This window comes from Styela clava, chromosome 1, assembly GCF_964204865.1.
Source record: "Styela clava chromosome 1, kaStyClav1.hap1.2, whole genome shotgun sequence".
Taxonomy (NCBI): domain Eukaryota; kingdom Metazoa; phylum Chordata; class Ascidiacea; order Stolidobranchia; family Styelidae; genus Styela; species Styela clava.
Window position 1 is genome coordinate 20,107,771 of NC_135250.1, and position 20,970 is coordinate 20,128,740.

General features: G+C 33.9%; 1 protein-coding gene across 3 annotated transcripts in view; it reads left to right on the forward strand.

Annotated features, from left to right (window-relative positions):
• The window catches only part of LOC120337216 (uncharacterized), a 41,604-nt gene that overhangs the window by 17,902 nt on the left and 2,732 nt on the right, over positions 1-20,970 (forward strand). For all 3 annotated transcript variants that reach the window (XM_078111370.1, XM_078111372.1, XM_078111373.1), the window contains 20 exons: positions 2,565-2,693; positions 3,979-4,091; positions 5,095-5,276; positions 5,525-5,648; positions 5,858-5,970; positions 6,526-6,655; positions 7,842-8,015; positions 8,267-8,395; positions 9,110-9,231; positions 9,559-9,691; positions 10,331-10,381; positions 10,548-10,643; positions 11,089-11,190; positions 11,935-12,117; positions 12,956-13,054; positions 13,619-13,750; positions 14,343-14,512; positions 14,836-15,087; positions 15,670-15,795; positions 16,398-16,473. In XM_078111370.1, the coding sequence (XP_077967496.1) occupies positions 2,565-2,693; positions 3,979-4,091; positions 5,095-5,276; positions 5,525-5,648; positions 5,858-5,970; positions 6,526-6,655; positions 7,842-8,015; positions 8,267-8,395; positions 9,110-9,231; positions 9,559-9,691; positions 10,331-10,381; positions 10,548-10,643; positions 11,089-11,190; positions 11,935-12,117; positions 12,956-13,054; positions 13,619-13,750; positions 14,343-14,512; positions 14,836-15,087; positions 15,670-15,795; positions 16,398-16,473 (2,636 nt within the window). The remainder of the gene's footprint in view (positions 1-2,564; positions 2,694-3,978; positions 4,092-5,094; positions 5,277-5,524; positions 5,649-5,857; positions 5,971-6,525; positions 6,656-7,841; positions 8,016-8,266; positions 8,396-9,109; positions 9,232-9,558; positions 9,692-10,330; positions 10,382-10,547; positions 10,644-11,088; positions 11,191-11,934; positions 12,118-12,955; positions 13,055-13,618; positions 13,751-14,342; positions 14,513-14,835; positions 15,088-15,669; positions 15,796-16,397; positions 16,474-20,970) is intronic.

The window sequence follows — 20,970 nt, forward strand, 5'->3', positions numbered from 1 at the left end:
TGTCATATTATAATTTGAATGATCAAACAATGAAAATCATTTTCTAATATACAGGGTGTTCATAATGAAATCCTGTATTAAATTAGGTATAAAAATCTTTGATGTGCTTCTTCAACGAATGGTGGGCAATTGGCCTATAAAAAGTGGATCAAATGAAGTAAAAAACTGAAATAAACACTGATTAAATAAAGCAAACCTAGTCAATATATATAGAGAACTGACAAAATTTATAACGTAATTCAAATTATAATAGAGTTTTATGAATCCACTGTATATTGGCCATTGTATAAATGAATTTTCAAGAGCAGTATTCTTTTTTAGTTATAATCCATGTACTGTTACAAATTTGGTAGAAGTGGATTTTGTAATTTGGAACAGCCATTTTTATGCCGCAAAATGTTTTAGAAGCAGTATACTGTAGGTGCTCCAAAACCTGAAAACTAATAATACGTCATTAACAATATCTTCCCGCCATTTTTCAAAATGTCATCAAGTCTTCTCACCAATCTTAAGAAGCATTTTTAAAGATTATTATGATTCAAAGATTTTCCGCGATATTAACAAGCTCTCGAGTAATGCCCACTTGAAAATATTATGACCACTCATATTCTCCATCTCAAGTGGTGAGAGAAAGTAATATGTGTAGAAATTTACCAAGTTTGTGCCGTGCTTGATTTATAGATAATACTTAATTTATGATTTGTACGAGCTTGGCTCGAGTTTTAAATGAGGCTATTCTGTGATATCACGGAATATTTTAATCTGTATAAATATGCAACTTTTGCCGTCGGAGGCGATTGAATTTTTGTTGAGGGTGGTTTTGTGTTACAGAAGAACTCTTGTAATTGTATTGATTACTACTGTTTATTGTTATTTATATATTGGAGATACAAAGGACAGGACGCCTATTCAGAAGCACGGCATGACAGTGTTAGCAGCATTTCGTTTTTACGTAAAGTTGAACTTATTAGCCATAGATTTAGGCAATTTTTGTATCTTTACGATGAAAGGTAACAGAATTTAATAGAATTATCGTTAGTAATGTCGCTTTGCGATGTGAGACCTCTCTTTGACTCAATTGGTAGTGGAAGCAGTATGCAAAGCTCATTGAGTAAGTAGAATTTTTAAATTAAGGGAAAATTGATCATTGACTTATATAGAGGGTGCTAGGATATTGTGTATTGAAGAATAGCACAATGTCCTAGCAAGTATATTTGTTAGCTTTTCCTGGGTTGTAGTCTAACTTCTTCAGGCAAAACAAGATGTAACTTAATCATGCAGCGAATAATTTCCTTGCTAATATACTTCTTATTTTTATTGTATGTTGATTTGGTTTTGTATCAATTCAATTCAGAAAAAGATATTGTCAGATTGTGAAATTGCATTTCATAGTGAAAACAATTGAAACTGATTTTTTTCAATACTGACCATCTGAATTTTTCGAGATTATTGAGATATATAGAATATAGCATAGGTAAAGAAAATCAAACTAATATATTGGGATTGCATACTTTAGATTTAGTTATCATATAAATATTGAAAAATCACTTATCCATACAAATTATTTCCTGTTGTCTGAATAAAATGTGTGCAAAATTGACAACTGGTACTCAACTATGATTAGTCTTTAGGCATTACGGTATATCTTTCAAGTTTCGATATAAAATCAAGGAATACATTTGCTCTTATTCATGCTTTGTAAAATTTGCACTTGGCATATGCATATGAGGCATATGAGGCTGATAGCATTTTCCTTCCATGCATTTCATCTATAAGTCTTTATTTTACATCTCAGTTTTTCTGATGTCGCGTAGAAAAGATATTCAATAAATATTAACCATGTATTTTGAGGGCTGCTGGGATTTGTGCATAGTTCAGTACTTTTACAAAAAGACACTTTAATAAATTCTCAAAATTTAGAATTATTTTAAGTATTTATTTACATCAACATTCTATTGAATTCTCTATATTGAATTTTCAGGCGTAACCAGCGGGCCCACTCCCCTTCCCAAATTATCAACATTTGTTTTTGAAAAGCTATTTCCCGGCATTTACCGTGAAATGCAAATTTGTACGTCTTTTTGTCAACATCATTATGCTCTATTCTTGAGCTAACTCGATGTTTTAGGCTCACTATCAATAATCCTCGATTCAAATAAACCAACCAAGATAAATGAAAATGCGCTTTTATAGCTTGGATAGTCTGTGGCTGTGGGTAAATTCTTCAAGATATTGTTAGATATCAGTAGCTGCTTTTATTTGGCCTTGTTCGAAGTGAAAGGCGGGAGTAAACGTCAATATTTGTCATAACAGACAATGGTCTTCACTTGGTGGCTTGACGGCTAGATGAATTAGGAGTTATTTGTCTCCTGTGACTGTAATGCATTAATATTCTTTTACCTGGGTTTGCTGTTTTCTGTTATTAAACATATTGAATAAAATAGCTGATTGTTTTAACTAAGTCGTGAGTCGTTGAAAGGTGGACATAGATTATGAAAGTTTATTAATAACCACTATTAATAGAACATTGAAGTTGAAATAAAACTGCAGTTTCTTTTTTTCAGAAAATGAAGTTATTGAAAATGGTGCTGATTCCACAACTTCATCAAAACCAACCAGATCTCCAATTAAATCATCGTACAGACCTTCTTCTGCTTCTTACTTAGAAGGAAAGTCAGATCCCGAACTACAAGGTAGAAAATTGCTTTTAAATTAATATTTCCTTAGAATGTATTTGGCCAATTAGGTAGTCGCTTACCGTAAATCAAAATGCAATTTAAAAGTGTCTAAGTCTGGATTTCCAACTTTTTTGGTCCATTCCTCTCTTGGCCTATTTTTTACCCCTTTATTTCTACCTTTTTACTTATCGATTTTAATCGGTAAGTATGTTGATAGGAATTTGTCTGTATGTCTGTCTGTTAGATGCACGCGATATCTCAGGAAAGCGAGATTGAATCTGCTCAAGATTTTGCATGTGCATTCATCATACGTCGGACCAGAAGCCTATTGATTTTGGATGAATAATGTCGTATAATTAGCGAGTTATTGATTAATTAGTGATGGGACACAAGGTGTCACTATGGAGTAAGAGCGCTGTTTTAGGGAATCCCCTAATTTTCGATCGATAAGTCTTCGGTCTTGACCGATATTCTCGTTATATTATTTATTCAATTTTCGAAGGATCCTTAGCTTGTGCTGCACGACTCAGATTCTGACCTTTTCTCAATTTAAATACCTAGTTTATAATGTGTCCATTTACGTGTATTACAAATTTACCATAAGAAATCGACTAAATATTATTTGTAAAATTTCATCTATAACGGAGTAATATTTTTTTATTTCCTCCCAAAACAACAAAATTCATTCCAGGGAAGGAATTCCTGCTGGTTTCGGAAACGCTGGTTTAAGTGTTAGAATATGCTTTTCATTACACTATTGAGTATCCTGTAATGATTCGTGGATTGTTAGATGTTCAAAAAAAAAATGCAATATACCAAGTGTTAAGAATACTTTTTATCGACATGTCGACTGGACTCAACACAATAACATGGTGTTTTGGGTTATGTTTTTGTGTTGGGTACACTCCCAGTCCCAGATGTCCAACTTAGCAAAAATTCTGTTTACTATCTGTTTGAGCTGACGTATAACTTGTCCATTTACTATGGTACAAATATTCAATCTTTGGGTTGCTCAGACTGGTACCTCTGCCCCCTTAGGGGGGTGGTGACACGGTTCTCTGGGGGCCACAAACAAAGGCTTTTACTAGATAATATTAATTGAATTAGCATTGATTCGTTTAATTATTTCTTTGACTATATTGCATTTATTCTTTTTCCATTGTTTGTTGACATTTTATTGTAAACATGGTGAGTAAAATAATTGATTGAAACAGTTTAAAACTAACTAACTCTTGTCTTTTTGAATTTATTCACTCCTATGTTGAGTCATTTTTCCTACCAATATACTTAATATTTTTAGTTACAAGGACAAACGATTCAATTCACACTAACGATTCTGTAATCAGTCAAAATGGTGTTTTACCAAGTCGATGTCGAACTCCATCCAGACAATCAAATGGTTCAAGACATCATGTGAGTTATTTTTATTTTTTTGTCATGCTTTGATACATTCACATTACAATAGAATTGCAAGACATTATTACCATGGCAAGATGGCTTAGTCGAGTGGTGTGCAACAGTCGGCCTGCGAGCTCCTACCCGGACTGCTAAGTCATTATGTGTGGCCCTTGCCAACAGTTTGATGTTTTCCCAGTTTATTGTTAGAATTTTTTATTTCGTTGTGTACATGGAAAAATTAATTTTTTTGTGAGACCAAGCTAGATGATTGAAGTTGGTTATATGACCCGCCGACAAAAAAAAAGTTGCACTCCTGGCCTAGACTTTAGAACATCAGACTCAACTATGTCGGCATCGCAGGTAAAGAACTCACCCAGAGTTTAATGAAATGGGTAAGCTCTGGTGAACTGGGAAGATTCAAGTCTAATAAAAAAAAAAGGACTTGGACGACGACCGTGGCAGTTTGTACAGCGCATACTTCAGAGTGAATGTGTGAAAACTTCTCTGTTGGACATGCCGGTCAAAATTTGTTTATATCTGTATTGTGTTATTTAAAAGACCTGCATCATGTATATGGGCTCACATGAATAACAAATCACCTTTTTTTTCATCCACCACACATACACAGAGATAACATTGACTTCTATGTAGTTCAGGGTCCCTAAAAACAGGCCTTTGGCCCCCCGAGGTGCTCCAGAACAACTTTCTGGGGGTTATTAGCAAAAACCATCACGAGGTACTGTTTGTAAAGAATGAATTTTTTAGGGGTAAATTATCTGTGATTTGGTTTATTTTTGAATTGTAATGTATTTGTTCTTTAAATTTCATTTTTAGTATTTTATTATAGCGAATAAAATAACTAATGGGAATCTGTTAAAAATAAAAATTTTTTATTTATCATTGAAGAGCTGGGGTCACCGAGCGTTGAGGGTCTTTGTAACGGGGCCACAGATCTTGAAAGTTTGATATCTTCGATTAGTTAAATAATCTATAAATGATGTCATTCAATTCTTTTCAGTCAGCAGAAGTCACTTCATCCCATCATCGGCCTTCGTCATCTTCTAAAGCAAGTTCAAGACATAGCAGAGCGCATAGTGTTGGTCCTACCAATAGAAGCGAAAGGACGGTAGACGCAGATGATACCCATAACCAGTATTACACAAACGATGTCACAAGAGATTCATCTAAGCCAGTATCAAGGTCTGTTTTATTCATCGTAAGAATTTGTGACTCTTTTCATAATATGTGTGAACATCCACAGATATACTACATCATTAAAGAGATATTATATTTTCTTCCCCTCTTGGGTAACGCTGCAGGTGCGACCTCCTCGTTGAGGTGGGGGGCATTTGAAACTGAAATTTTTTACCCACTTTTATTAACATAAATTTAAAACCTTATGCAGTTCAATAGTAATTTCTTCTTATACTTTACATATCTCATTTCAGGCAATCTTACCATCGCAGTGATAGTATTGATTCTGCTAATGACAGAAGAAAAATAACTTCAAATGCTCTAAATAAATTACAAGAATTGGATTCGCAAATTGAAGAAATTGAATCTAAAAAGAAGGTATGTAGGCTACTGTTTCATCATATTTCAGGTCTCTTTTCATACACTTTTCCCTCACAACAGGGCTCTTGCGAGCAATGTAGAATGTTACTATAGTGTGAGCGGTACGAAAATTTTATATCCAAACTTAGTTGTCCTTTTTTCAAATATTTACTTTTTGAGCATTATATTTATAACATGGGTGTTCAATCTCCTATGTTTATTTATAGACAAGTGAACAAGAATTGAAATTAATGGAAAAAACAATGGAAGGTCATAGAATAAATTTATTAAAATTAGAGGAGAAATTGAGAGAAAATCAAGCAAAGGCTGATGATGCAAGGTATGTTGTTTATATCAGATAGGTTACCCAAAATAGGCCAAGTTGATGCCGTGGTGAGTGTTGTCGATATCTAATATTTTTTATCTATAGAATGCATAGAATCCATAGTTGCAAGTCTTTAGTGTTGACGTTTCTTCAAACAGCATATTTCTACGATGTTTGCTCTGAACATGGCTTTGCACAATCAGCTAGGTATAAGCTAATTTAGTTTGAAAGAACCAAAATTTTTCTGTTTGGCATTGCCTATAATTTAGGACACCCTGGGTGAAGTGATGACCCTGGGATTTGAACCCGGGATTTTAATCTCCATTGCCATTGTGGGGAAGTCTAGTGCTATAATAACCACTGACGGTTTGTTTATACTTGAATTTGGAAGCGTGACTGAAATCTAACAAACACCGCTCAATACCATGAAAACGTTGTCTGAGTTTAGAAGGTGCCCAAGCACCTGCTCAAATTTTGTTTGTTACATTTTTATCCATTTTACATCCATTTTTACATTTTATTCCATCCGATAACTTCGCATTTGAGTTTTTATTTTATTTTTTTTTTCAGAACGGAACTGATGGTTTTAGAATTTAAGAAAGATCAATGTAGAAAGGATTTGGATGCAACAACAAAAGAATTTAATACAATGCAAGATAAAGTGAAAGAAACTGAAGATTTGGGAATGTCATATGATGATGTGAGTTGATATTAGGGATGTCCGTATCCGAATACTAAACTATTCTAGAATGCTTCTGAAAAAACATTTCGAATATCGTTTAAACTAAATTACTAGAACCAAAATAAAACTTCACAAGTGTTTCAGTAACTTTATTTCCCAACATAAGTGGGTGAAATGAACATGTGACATAGTCTGTCAAACTAAACTGATGCGAATCACTGGAGCATTCTCTGAGAAAGTTATTTCTCTGAATTAAAGAAAACATACTGTTGCCATCACAAGCTTCTAATCAGGACTGGGAAGCTGATTCTTAATCACAGTGGCTTTGGCTACAGCTCCAGGGACCACAGTTCCTTTTTAGAGCTCCTGAAGTATGTGCATGGCTCACAACCTGAACCCTAAACTGGTACACATAATAATGGTCATGATGTGCGGCACAGTGCCGTATGACTGTACTAGTACCGTAGCCTACTGGCACAGATAAACTCCGATTCCATTAGGCTACCGGTACTGTACTGCTGCACTGCTATTCAATCAAACGACACCGTACCCATCTTTACCTTTAAAACTTCCACCGTGCGTTATGCAGTTATGATAAACTCGCAATAGAAAACTAATCACTTCCATAACAGAGATACCGTACCGGTTGCCTGCACCGTCAACATCAGATTGTCGGCAATAATCGCACAAGTCTGGACATGCCCAGACATGCCCGTTTCGTCACGCTTGATAGAAAGCAGAGGTCACTATGGTTCACGCGGCGGACGATTCAGCACTTACTAACGTACTTTGAAAAAAAAATACCGAAAAAGATCGTGCGCGACGTCGCAAGTTTTATACATGTTAAATTACGATTAACCGAAATTGGAAAAAACCATTCGAATACAGCTCTAAACGAAAACGAAACGAAAACGGAAACGATAAGGACATCCCTAGTTGATATGTTTTTAATTTGCAAGCAAACAGTTTTTGTTGAAACTCATGTTGAAGTCTATACAAACAGTAGGGTAACTGTGTTGATAAGATAGGATTTACATATTTAGGTATGATGAAGCTACAGTTAATTCTCATTTTTGCTTCCTTTTTACCATTTTAAATTATAACTATTCTGAGGGTTTAAGAGCTCAAACAAGAACTGTAATTTGTGAAAAAGATTTTGATTTTTTAAATATTCATAGATGAAATAAAATGTACGCCATTTTAGATTGTTGCTCTCATGCAAGAAAGAGATGATTTACGAGCTCGTTTTCGACGAGGTGAAGCGTCAAGAACTTCGATCACAGAAAGACAAGAACTTGAACGTGCATTACATACTGCTAAAGAAGATTTATTCAGGGAAAGGAAATTAACAAGAGAACGCGTAGAAGAACTGGAAGAGGTATGATGGATTTCCATGTATGATATTCGTTCCACTGCAAAGCGCCTAGATTGCTGAACATTTTGGGTACAATCATGCGCAAATAGAAGTTCAAGTGTTGAATGAATTTTCTTCATTTTCATAATTAGGATTTTTTTTTTATTTGGTCAAAGTATACATTGGAGAAAGACTTGGAATTTTGATTGAAAACACTAATTGGATATGTTTTTATTGATGATCTAAGTTTGTTGATTTCTTCCGTTTTTCTACAGAAAATGGAAGATGTGAACCATAGTTTTGAAATAATGGAATCTGAAAAAAATACTGAAATATCTCGATTGCAATCTGTTATTGAAGAAATGAAGAAAACGGAGGCAGTCGATAGAAATTCACCTTATAAGGTAAAGTACAAAATTGATCATATTAAACATTTTGTATTCATGTCTCATGATATTAGGAATAATTTAGAAAACTAAAAAGAATATAATTTTGAGCAATTTAAATCACAGTATGATAGCGATTGCAATGGCAGAGTGGTTAAAGATAATCCCATCAACTCACCCAGGGTATAATAAATTACGGTAGGTAGACAATGTTGAAACGGAAAGATTCGGGTCATTCCAAAAATAGTATCTTCCTATATATCGTTAGATATTAATGGCTGCTTATGCAAAGCCTTGTTCTAAGCAAAATGCACAAATAACCATTGTATAGAATTGGAAAAAAATGACCAAAAAGTTTTTCATGAAATGAAATTCATAAAAACCATAAAAATCGTACCAATCAAATCATTATTTATCTTAATTTAACGAGATTCAAATCTCATGCCACCTTACCAAGGGTGTAATAAATTGGATAGGAAATTGCCAAACCGTAATTTCTTTCAAATAGTAGCTATTAACCTAGCAGTTGCTGCATATGCCGGGCTTTGTTTAGAGCCAAAGCCTGAATTCATGGCTTATTTTATTCCTCTTATGCCATTAAATATCATTGTATCTTTAACGATTTGGTATTGAATCTGAAGATCTGTGGAAATAGCTAGTTAAACATCTCTTGTGTATATTTTTACCCGTCTTTCATTTTTAAATTCAAATCTTGAATATTTTTGCATTAAGGCTGATCGTGTAGACGCAATTGAAGCAGAAAAAAGAAATTTATTTGAAAAAATTGACGAATTAAACAAATTATTGCAGCAGAAAAATAATGAAATTGTTTCATTGGCAACTGAGACTAACAGGTAAAGATTAGTTGCTTTTGTTTATTTTGTAATTAATTCAATTTTATACAATTCCGTCCGATCATCAGTTTTTTTTGTAAAAAAAATTGCAAAAGTCTGGGTCTCTCAAACTTACTCAGAAATGTAGGAGATTGATCTACGAGCAAAATTATGACGACTACTAGGGTGCCAAAAGCTACTGAGATTATAAACATCATAGTGTAGAATTGTGTGGTAGTAAATACGGATTGATGCAAGACTCAAATACTTAGAGTTGAATTATATCACACTGCACTGTGACATAAAAATGCTACAACATGCTTTCTACCAGTACATTGCTTGTTTCAGGTCTCGAGAAGAAAATCGAAAGTTACAAGAGAAAGTTTCCGAACTTGAGTCAAAAATGTCCGAACAGATTGAACTGCGAGAAAAACTTATTTCTGAAACTGAGAGAAATACAAATGCATTAAAAAAAGATAAGGTTAATATGACCTCTGTTTATTTGCTTCTTATAAATTTTATGACTCTTCAAATATATTCTGTACCAAATATGATTTGAAAGCTTTTTGTTCTATGTCTCGTGAAACTTGTGAATTAGCGAGTTGACTTGAGCCAGCCATTACAAAACTGGGCCCTCGGCTCACCTAGGGGCCACAAAACGATTTTCTCTCAATGAGCAAAGACCTTTTCCGGATATCATTTGCAATGACTATATTGATTTAAAGTAAATTACATATATTTTGTTTTAACTTTTTGACCATAATGCATAGATTCTAGTTTTATTTTTCATTATTGATTGTGTTGAATAAAATAACTGATGATAAATCGTTAAAATAGGACAGATCAAGAAAGTTTGATTTAATGAAAATCTTTTTCTATATTTACTGTGACTATTTTTTTAAATTTCTATTTAAAGTGATGCTAATTGTTAATGAAATATTCCCATTGAATGCTCTTACTTACCGGTATATGATTTCTCATATTTTCTTTGCCTCACTTCCTGGGAATTTGCCATTCGTTTAAAAAAATATTGCCTCACCATCTTTTATTTCTGTAGAATACTTGGTCTCATTTCATAGGGTTTCTAGGAAATTTAAAAATTATTTTTTTTATTTCTAAGGAACATGCAATTGCTGCTGGAAAACAGGAAAAAGAACATGAGATACAGAGAGTAAGATATTTCCGTAACTATGAGTGATGGAACGTAAATTGACTATTTTAAGAAAATATCAAAGACGAGCAATTTAACCTAAAATTAAAATTGAATGATTTATAATTCAATATAACTATCGAATTTGTGTTTATGTTTTTCTTCAAGATTTTAATTTCATTCTCAGATCCTTGAAGAATTGGAAAAAGAGAAATCAAGAGCAGTTTTAGAATATAAGTCAGAACATCAAGAAGAAATTTGTAGACTAAGATCTGTCTTGGAGGTTTGGAAAATTAATTGTATATTAGTATGGTTTTATATTTTCAGCCATACCCTATTGACTGTGAGCTCTCATTTGGGTGGCTTGGTGTGTGTACCAGGTTAGGGTTAGGCTATAATTTATTTCCGATTTTCCTTATTTTAGTTCTATTATGAGTTCGGGGACTGTCTTGTGCCCATCAGCATGTATGGACCAGTAAGGCATTGCCATAAACCTATAAATTTTCAGTTGGCTTTCCATTGCCAAAGATAAATCTTCTTTACCTCTAAGTGAGTGTGAGTGAGTTTACTCCAAGTGATTCATTGAAAAAATATCATAGAATCTGAATTTAAAATCGTTTTGAATCGACTTCTTATTGCCAATATTGTAACATGGCTTTATCATATGGTGCACCACATTTGTTCAAGAAAGCAATCATTGACTGGCTATTCAATCATATTTTTTTCAGAATAAAGATAAGGAAATAGAACAATTAAGAGGAAGATTAAATCATGAAGATGACGCCAAACGAGCATTGGGAGAAAAATTAAGAATGGACGCCAAAGAACAGGTATTTGAAAAATAATTTCTGATTCGACCATTGAAGCACAATGTTATTGTAGAAAATTTCTGTAAGCACCCTGCAAGCTTTTTGAATGTGTATAAATTCTTAAAATAAATGCTTTGAATATTCATTTCGCAAGTGTGCTGGACGATTGAATCAAATAAAAAGCTCTATCAGGCCTGATGAGAGGCAGTTTTTCAGCATATGATTTAGCCTCCCTATCGGTAGGGCTGGGCATTTTGAATTGGATATTCAAACCGAATCGAATAGTAAATTATTTTATTCGGTTTTGTCACCATCTTGTTTTTTATTGTCTGCTAAAGGTCAAGATGAATCCTTAATTTATTTATTAAAGCCCTATTTTTACGAAGCAATTCTGACAATATGACTATTTTCTTCATAGTGATTTTTTGTTGAAACATGTTTCTCGTTGTATGTGAACGCTCAGCAAACTGTCTGAGTGATGAATTCTATGTTTTTAGTAATTTATGTGCCTGGAGGACCCATTGCAATAAAAAATCGCAAAAAATTAAATATCTAAATATTCAAGATTCCATTTGCAAAAAATATTCGAGTTGATTCTGAAATCATCAGGTATTCAAAAATATGCAGTCGTACTTAACACCTTTCCTCTCTTCCAGAATAAATTTGGAATCGTAGTCTAACTCGCTAACATAATTCTGCATATCGTTGTGATATTATTTTTCCCTAATAATAAACATTATTTTTGTATTGTTTGCTCATTTTCAGGTTCGAAGCGTTCTTGCTAAAGAACGGTTGTCATGGGAACAAGAAAAACAAATAGCAGATAAACGTGAAGACGATTCACGACGAGCAGATTTCGAAAAAGAACGTACTCACTTGAATTCTGAGGTCGAAGAGGCAAGAAACAAATGTAAAATTGCAACGGAGCAAATTTCGAGACTTCGAACTGTAAGTGTGGTAAATACTGGTATTTCATTATTAGAACTCGATCAGTGACTTGTTGAAACGGGCGACAGGGAAATATTTACAAAACGATCAATACAATTAAGTGTGTGTGATGACCCGTTGGATAAAGTGATGTAACTATGATGGCATCGCGGGTTAAAATTGCGGGTTCAAATACCTTACTGAGCGTGAAGCTAAGTAAAAATAAAATTTTTCGATAGATTTGATCTTTCCCTCCTTAATTTGTTTTTTAAACATTTCATTTATTTCATTATTTATGTTCCATCCACATATTTTCAACATTTTTTTGGAATAAAACATACTTTCGCCTTATTATGTGTTATTTGTAGCTTATTGTTATCCAGGGGCGCGAGACTTGATTAATTCTAAAAATGGGACCTGGCTTAAAAACTTTAAGAACCACTGTTTCAAACCACAGTAGCTTCTTTTCTAGCATTGGCTGTTTGTCTGGAGTTTGCTTCAGAGTCAGAGACGCATATATACACCATAAAAAAATACATTTCAAATTTTTTAATGAATTGGGATTTCGGAGTCGATCAAAATATTGGTCTCACTGAAGTGCTGAAAAATTAGAAAACGACCATAAAGTATTTCTTTCATATAATTTAGTGATTTAGAAATAGGTTTTCATAAATACAATGATTTGTGATCATTTCAATTTTACTAGATATTCTAGATTTGAAAAAAATAATTCAGAAATGTATTCGGATTATCAAATTATTCATGTTTGGTCCACACTGCAGACTCGGTGCAGTGCTCGAGATTGAAGGTAAAATATTTTTCTCTTATCTATATCAATTAAAACAAATTTTTGCTTCAGGAAATTGAAGAATTAAGACTTGAAACGAGAAAATTACTTCAGGAAAAATTAGATGCAGCAACACAAGCCAGAGAGCACGAACGGAGAGACCAAAATAAGGTAATTTAAATACGCCATTTTAACCCATAATTTGAAAGTTTACATCATATTCGTATAGCTATTGTGCATAAGAAGCGAAATGAAAAATTTGGTATAATATAGGATGTTCAAAGAGACTCGTTACAAATTGAATTTTGTTATGAAGTCAGTTCTCAATTTATCTTGAAAAGGTTTATTTTATTTTGATCAGTGTTTATTTAGTTTTTTCCCTTCATTTAACACACTTGTAGGAGCCAACAAAATTTATATGGTGTTGATAAATCTCTCTGCAATTCAAAAAATTTTAAGAATTAATGAAGGTCCCTTGTTGAGATGCTTATGGTTATGTAGTGAAAAAAATTGCCTTTCTCCTCATCTACTGGATCAATTGATTCTAGTTTTCTGGTACTTGCCGATAGAAGAAGAAGTTGCTGAAAGAATTTTTTTTTAGAATTCATTCTGAGACCTACTGAGCCCAATATTTCCACAATTTTGCATTTTTATTTCAATTCATTGGGTTTTTCTTTTTGATACCTGAACTTCATGTACATATATTTGAACATTGCTCTTTTGGTTGGTTTTCAGAAAATGGATCAGCTGAGAGCTGAACTTGAAGAAATGAATCAAACCGAGATTGAAAAACAAAGATCAAAATATAATAAGTTGGAAGAAGAAATGAGAAAAATAAAACATGAAAAAAATGATGCATTGTTGAAGGTGATAAAGATTCAAATTTATTTTCTGTTGTATTATAAGATTTTAACGAAGATCAAACCCCATGCCCCACACCTCACCCAGGGTGTAAATTGGATATGGAAATATTCCAGTCTTCCTAGAAATAATATCTCTTTACATATCATTAGCTGCTTGTTTGGCTCGTTCGAAGTGAGTGTCACAGATGAAAAAAAATATTCATTGCGTCATCCAAAACCAACTGTTCAACTCTACCTAACTGACTTGGGCTAGCACCAGAGCAAAATGCCACGTTTTTCATTTGCTCAAACCATCCTATCAATTTTGATTTGCCAAAATCTTGATTCATTTATCGTATTCTACAATAGGTGTGTCCATATGTATTCGTTTCGATTTCAAAAGTACTAAACACTGTGCATTCTTTGTACCATGCCAGAGTATAAAATAATCCCGGTACTCCCGTAGTATATGTACCAGGTTAGGGTTGGGCAGAGAAGAATTTCTCAGTTACAAACTATTTAATTACTGAAATTCTTATCTGGATTGAAACTATACATTTTTCAAATTCTTATAGAAATTTCGACCTAAACCAAGCGTATCTCGATTTGAATTTCAGTGTAAAGAAGCAAATTCAAATTCTGAAAGGAATGAGAGATGTTTCACTGTGGAAGTTTATGATGAATGTCAGAAAATAGGTGATTTGATTCGAGGTATTAGAACGCCGAGTCAATCTCGTAACAGAAGTTCATCACTTGCATCAAGATCCGGTTCTCATCTATCAAGAAGGTAACTTTTTTATCTGATAAAAAAGGTTCTATTCTTTAGAAAAGAGCTATTTAATTTCAAATTTTGCGATAGCAAAGATTTCCTGCATTTTCTATTCTGTAGCATAAAACTAAATTAGTAATTAATTTAATTGTCTGCCATTTGACAACGATGAGCTTTTCGAGATACCTAGTCGTGTTTCAATTTTTGGAAAATGACCACACCTCTCAAACACCCCACTGTCTATACATCAGATAAAATATGATCATATACAATGCTTTGATTGTTTTAAATTTTTGAAGAAAATTAACAAATCTTACTTTGAGTGGTTCAATATTTTCCAGCAACCGACCAACCAATGCTGAAGGTGCTGTTTCTCAGCTGAGAGCATTGAGTGACGATGTTCGAGCCACTTTACGAGACTTGACTACGGAAGTAGAAACGCATCGACGGGCAGCACAAATTGCACAACGAGAACGAGACATGGCTGCGACGAACAGCGGACAATCGAGAAACTCAACATCAAGTTCAAATCATCTATCACAACAGATTGCGAAACTGAATGGACATAATTCAGAAGATATAAGAGCTTTATCGTAAGATTTTCTTTTTTACATATTATATAAATTATGTTGAATTTTTTGCGATTTACGAGGCTTTGAAAACCGAATAATTGACTTTTTCAAATACATTTTCAAATAATCATGATATCGTATATATTTTAAATGAGTTAGTTATATTCGGTTTGAGAATTTTACACAAACAATTATAAATTTATCGAAATAAAATTTGGCAATGCAAAATGTTTGAATTCGTTTGGATTTTTATGACTGAAAATTGACTGAGCCAAAATTGTCTGGGGATTATGTATGACCATGGTGATGAGTTCAGGAATTGTCTCATACATCATAACCATTCCTTGGGGCACACAAAGTTATGTAGACAAATTGGGTATTTTCTATGCCTTTCTCCATGACAATGAGATTACAACCTTCCCAAAACAACACCTCTCTACAGTTTTTCATATTTTAAAGTTCTCTACTGTTCAAGGAACTGTGACTTGCGATTCTAGTGAAGGCAAAAGATTTTTGAATGTATTTATATTTCTGAGAACGCATATATTCAAGATATCGTTTATAATGACATTTTTGGGTTTGTCAATAATGTTACATTTCTAGGAAACAACTATCGGAAAAAGACAACGAACTCCGAGATATACAACGTAACATGTGCATGTGGAAAGATACAACAGCTCAAAAACTTGCTCAGAAATTTGAGGAAGAATTGGCTGTACAACTGGAAAGGTACAAATTTATTCCAACTAGAAATTTATCTTTACAATGTAATGTATTTGTTGTTTCCATGCACTGACTTTGATCAATTTTGAATAATTTCGATTGGGGATCATACTTTCGATGATAAGAATAAAATCAAAAATTTCCACGGAAACTCCAAAGTCATCAGGCCCACTGACAGTTTTTTAGGGGCATAGCCAGAGACATTCATAGGGAGGTGAGGTTCTGAATTTTCTAGTTGCTAATGTATACCATAAGAGCTAGCTGGTCGGGCTGAAGGCCACAAAGCTAGGTGGTTTTCAAGAGTTTCAAGGATCTACTTGGCTACCTGGCTTGCATATGCCAATGTTTTTGTTTTCAAAATTTGATTTTCTCTGATAATATGGAGTGAGAGTCTAAGACGACAATTTTTTTCGACCAGAGTCCGGACTCAAAATTTTTTTACCCTGTAGGGAACCGGAGTCACCGTTAACTTTTTCTCAGCCCGAAGTAAGAGTCGATGGTAAATGACTTAGTGTAATAACTGGAGCCTGAACCCAAGATTTTCAACATGTGAATGACAAAATAAATCATTATGAAATCAGTGAAATAATGATTTCTCATTTTTGCAGAAAACTTGGAAGACATCGTCTGGAGCATAAACGACAAATTGAAAGAATGGAAGAAGATCTTGCTCGTTTGGCATCTGTAAGTTTTCAAAATTTTTCAGATATTCAACAAATTTATTAGTCAATTGGTCACTCGTTTATACTCTTGTTTAATTATAAAGAGCTTAGCCATAGCTTCCAGTAGAATTTTATGCTGTGCAAATTATGAGTGCGAAAGTGCTTCGCAGTCCAAAAAAAAAGTGCGAAAGTGCTTTTGCCGATTTTAACAAGTTAGGTGCCCTAGCCTTTCATATAACCCATTTAAAACGGCATAGATACTCGAAAAAGCGCTCCTCCTGTTAATATTATGAATTAAAGAGAAGCCTTTTCATTACCGAGTTCCCTTTAAGCGAATTCATGTTTAATTAAAACAAGCGAATTCATCGGCAACGAAATGACATCTTCTAACACCTGCCACGGACAAAACTTTCATGCAATGTATCACGGTGTCAGTTGCTTACTCGCGTAAACAGCAAAGACTTTCACATTTGTTACTCCTTCCATCTAACAGACACGAGGCCGGCTGGAAACCAAATTAGTTACAGGGTGGATCGTTTGTACAAATCCGGTGCAAAATAACCCCCCCCCCCCAAATATAAATAGCAATCAACTAATTAGGGTTAGGTGCGCTGGAAATTCAACTTTTCGATTCATCCCTAAACCTAATCTGATAATTATTAATTTGTGATTTTGAACCACTTTGAAAGTCGCCACCGGCTGTTTTAAAAGATAGGTTAACCTACGTTCCCTCCGAAATATTATGCAGGATACTCCCCTGTTTTAGGAGATAGGTTGACTTACTTTCCTTTCAAACTTTTTTCTCCGAAATATTACACAAGATCACTTTGAAAATCCTCCCGTTTCGTGAGCTAGCGTGACCTAATTTCTCATTTACATTTATATTATACTATTTCAGAGCTTACCCAAAGACAAGTAATTTTTAAATGTCCACATGCCTTGGTTTGCGTGCGAGTTAGTTTAAATCGGGCAGAAAACATCATATATTGGCAAAATGTTTAGTAATGTCATGTACTTTCAGCATTCATAAATAGCACTCTTTGTAATGCTGCTGACCTAGTATCAAATATTCGCATCACAACGCCACTTGCGAGGTTTCCATATATTTCAATTACACTAATAGGAACGATGACATCAAAGAGTTTTCTTTTGCGAAGGTACACTAAATATAACGAGGGTGATTCTTGAGAAAAACATGAATATAAAAAATAAACGAATGATATGATAATGGATCCCAAATAATTTTGAGAGTGTCTCGAAATACCAATCCATTTGATAAATAATTTTTATTCGACCACTTGAACGCTGATATCCTGAAAATTAATGTTGAAAGAGAATTACGCATTCTCAGATATCGGACATCCAGTCGCGATATTCAATCGTTCATATGCACAAATCTCACATTAATAGTAATTGCTACCCAAGTTTGTAAAGTTTAGAAACCAACAAACAGGAAATAACTAACCTAAAACACAATTAAAATTCAGTCGGCAATAAATTCGTCGCCAAGACGATGCCATACAAAACAAAAAAGATTTGGTCGCGAGAGTTACGTGAGATGACTGCCGTTGTTTTTTGAGCAGAATGTAAAAAAATTTATAATTAATAAACGGGAGTTACGACGCCCTTTACACATCGTGTGTATTAAACTTCCCTGGTACTTTGGTGAGTACTATTATTATTGTACCTATACACCTGTTGGGAGTATTTCGGACAATTTCGAATTTAAAATAAATGAAAACCAGACATATAATGAAGACGCAAAAGTAAAATGAACATTTATTGAAAAAGTTATTATTTAAGAAAGACAACATGATCGTACAATTCCGCCAAAACCTCGATGTTCGCAAGTGAGATGATAAATAAATACTTCCCTGTATTCGATCAATTAACTTTAGCGTATCGTTGTTCTGCCAACAAACAGCCGGGTGCAAAATATTTCCGTCCTGTGATATGCTCACAAATATTCTCAATATTAATATCATACCCTCGCGTATGTACTTTCTATTAGCTCTTTAGTGATCCCTTCCATCCTTGGCCAAGTCATGTTTCGAATATGTGAACATTTTATTCGACCATACATGGCCGGCGGGATGTTAAAATTGTAAACAAGAGAGAGGTAAAATCAATCGCGAATTTCGTTATAACGGCTCGTTTACGAATTGTTGCGCCTGTTATCGTCGAAAATGATTACATTTGTTGTATTTTGAGGCATTTAAGCAGTAATAATTAGGGCATGACATCATCAAAATCGTCAAGTGAGATCTTGAAATTGCAAATTCCGTAAATAAAATTGCGAATTATTCGGTAACGAATTCAGCTTTAATGACCGTCGGGGTATTGTTTTGTTGAAAATTATTATTAATTTGAGAGCGCCAAAAACATACAGTCCATACCGATGCGACTGCAATTTATATGGTCGCAATTGGTGTGGCGCGTTTATTAATAGTGTAAAATAAATTAAACGAATATCAATTATAACCAAGCCTGTCAGCGTGTTTATTTTCTGTGGGCAGGAATCGTAAAGTACCATCTTGAGACAAATTCACTTCTATTATAAAATCTTAATTTTCAGTTATTATCGTTATACAATTAACGTGTGGCAACTTTTTAATTTATCGTCGATCAAAAAACCACCCCACACTCGTCCAAACGTGTGTCGAGCTTGAACGACAGGAACAGATTCATCGAGGACCTTAATTAGGGAAAATATGTATTTTATTGGGAATGCAAAATAAATGTAACAAAACGCATTTTTTGTGATATAACTTTGTATTTTCGGAAACGGGTTGCCGTGAAAGGTAAAATTTGATCTAAATTAATTGCAAAAATGTTTTATTTTAAATGTAACAAAACACATTTTGCGATATAACCTTGTATTTTCGTAAACGGGTGTCCTGAAAAGTAAAATATGATCTAAATTAATCGCAAAAATGTTTTATTTTAAATGTAACAAACCACATTTTCGCGATATAACCTTGTATTTTCGGAAACGGGTGTCGTGAAAAGCAAAATATGATCTAAATTAATCGCAAAATGTTTTATTTTAAATGTAACAAAACACATTTTTCGAGATACAACTGTATTTTCGGATACCGGGTGTCATGGAGAGTAAAATGTGATCTGAATTCACCGTAAATAATGTTTCATTCCAAATGTATCATAACGCATTTTTTTGCGATATAACTTTGTATTTTCGAAAACGGAGCGTCAAGAAAATTATTAATTTAATGTTTTATCTATCGTCTAACTAACGTCTGGAGCACATCATTTTCGGGGAGAACTCTAGCCCGCGAAACGTCTTTTACTTTAAAATAGAGAATGTTTCACGCATTTCAAAACGGAAAATCACCAGTAAGTGGACAGGGATTCAACCCTCCGGATTCAATATTCTATATCCCCCGTGTCAGAACTTTCTGAAGAATGAAACAAAGAACCCGTCAAACCGCCGCGGAAGAAGGGGGGTATTTTTTGCACTAATAATTAGGGCGTGACAATATCAAAATCGTCAAGAAACTGGTGAATTTGCAAATTCCATAAATAAAATTGTGAATTGCTCGGTAACATTTTAGCTATAATTATCGCCTGGGTATTGTTTTGTTGAAAACACGTTGAAACTTGAGGGAATTAGTTACAATTAGCGCCTGACCTCTATTAGGCACTCGAGCACTCGAAAAAAAAGCACTCGAGCCCAATCTTTTTAGCATTAAGTCGCATACGTAAAATATCCTGTAAAAGAAGTGCTGTTCATTAACGTCATCTCGTCTTATGACGACGCAGAAATGCTTTTATAGCCGAATTATTCAATCACTATTTCAAATCAACATTCAGGATTGGCACAATTTCAGATTTGCGAAGTTTATCACCATAGAAATACATGAGAAAGTTAATTATCGTCTTAATAAATATCTGCATCACGGTATGGACAATGATATTACCATTCGCATAAAATTGGGACGGTAAATTTACAAATCTTGATAGGTAATATTAAAGCCAGCGCAAATGTTAATTTGAGTCCTCAATGTCGTCAACAGCTGTTGCCGATGTGAACGGGTAAACCCGAAATATAAAACTTCGATGTCCGCCGACCCACAAGAATTCATATTCGTAAAAAAGAGAGGGCGGGAATATAGAGTACCCAAAACCTGGATATCGCCGCCAAAACGATCGGTGACAAGAACAATTAGCGATTACAACGGAATTAACCAGTAAAAAGGCTTTGTTGCCGATTTTTTAATGTTTCCACCACGTTTATTCGGTACTCCTTAAAAATATTCGATTTAAAAAAATATTGAATTTTGCCCACCCCTCCTCGCATATCAATGAGAAATAGTTGTGTAAATATCGCAAAATTCCGGAAAATGGCACGTCCTTTCAACATTGTGATAACAATAAAATGGCACTTAATGGTATTTTGTGAATTTGTTGATTTTGCAAATCTGTGACATGCTGCTAAAAGTTTCGTCTGATTTGAAAATCGTGCAGTTTGGTCACAATTCATCCAAAGTGACTAAAACAC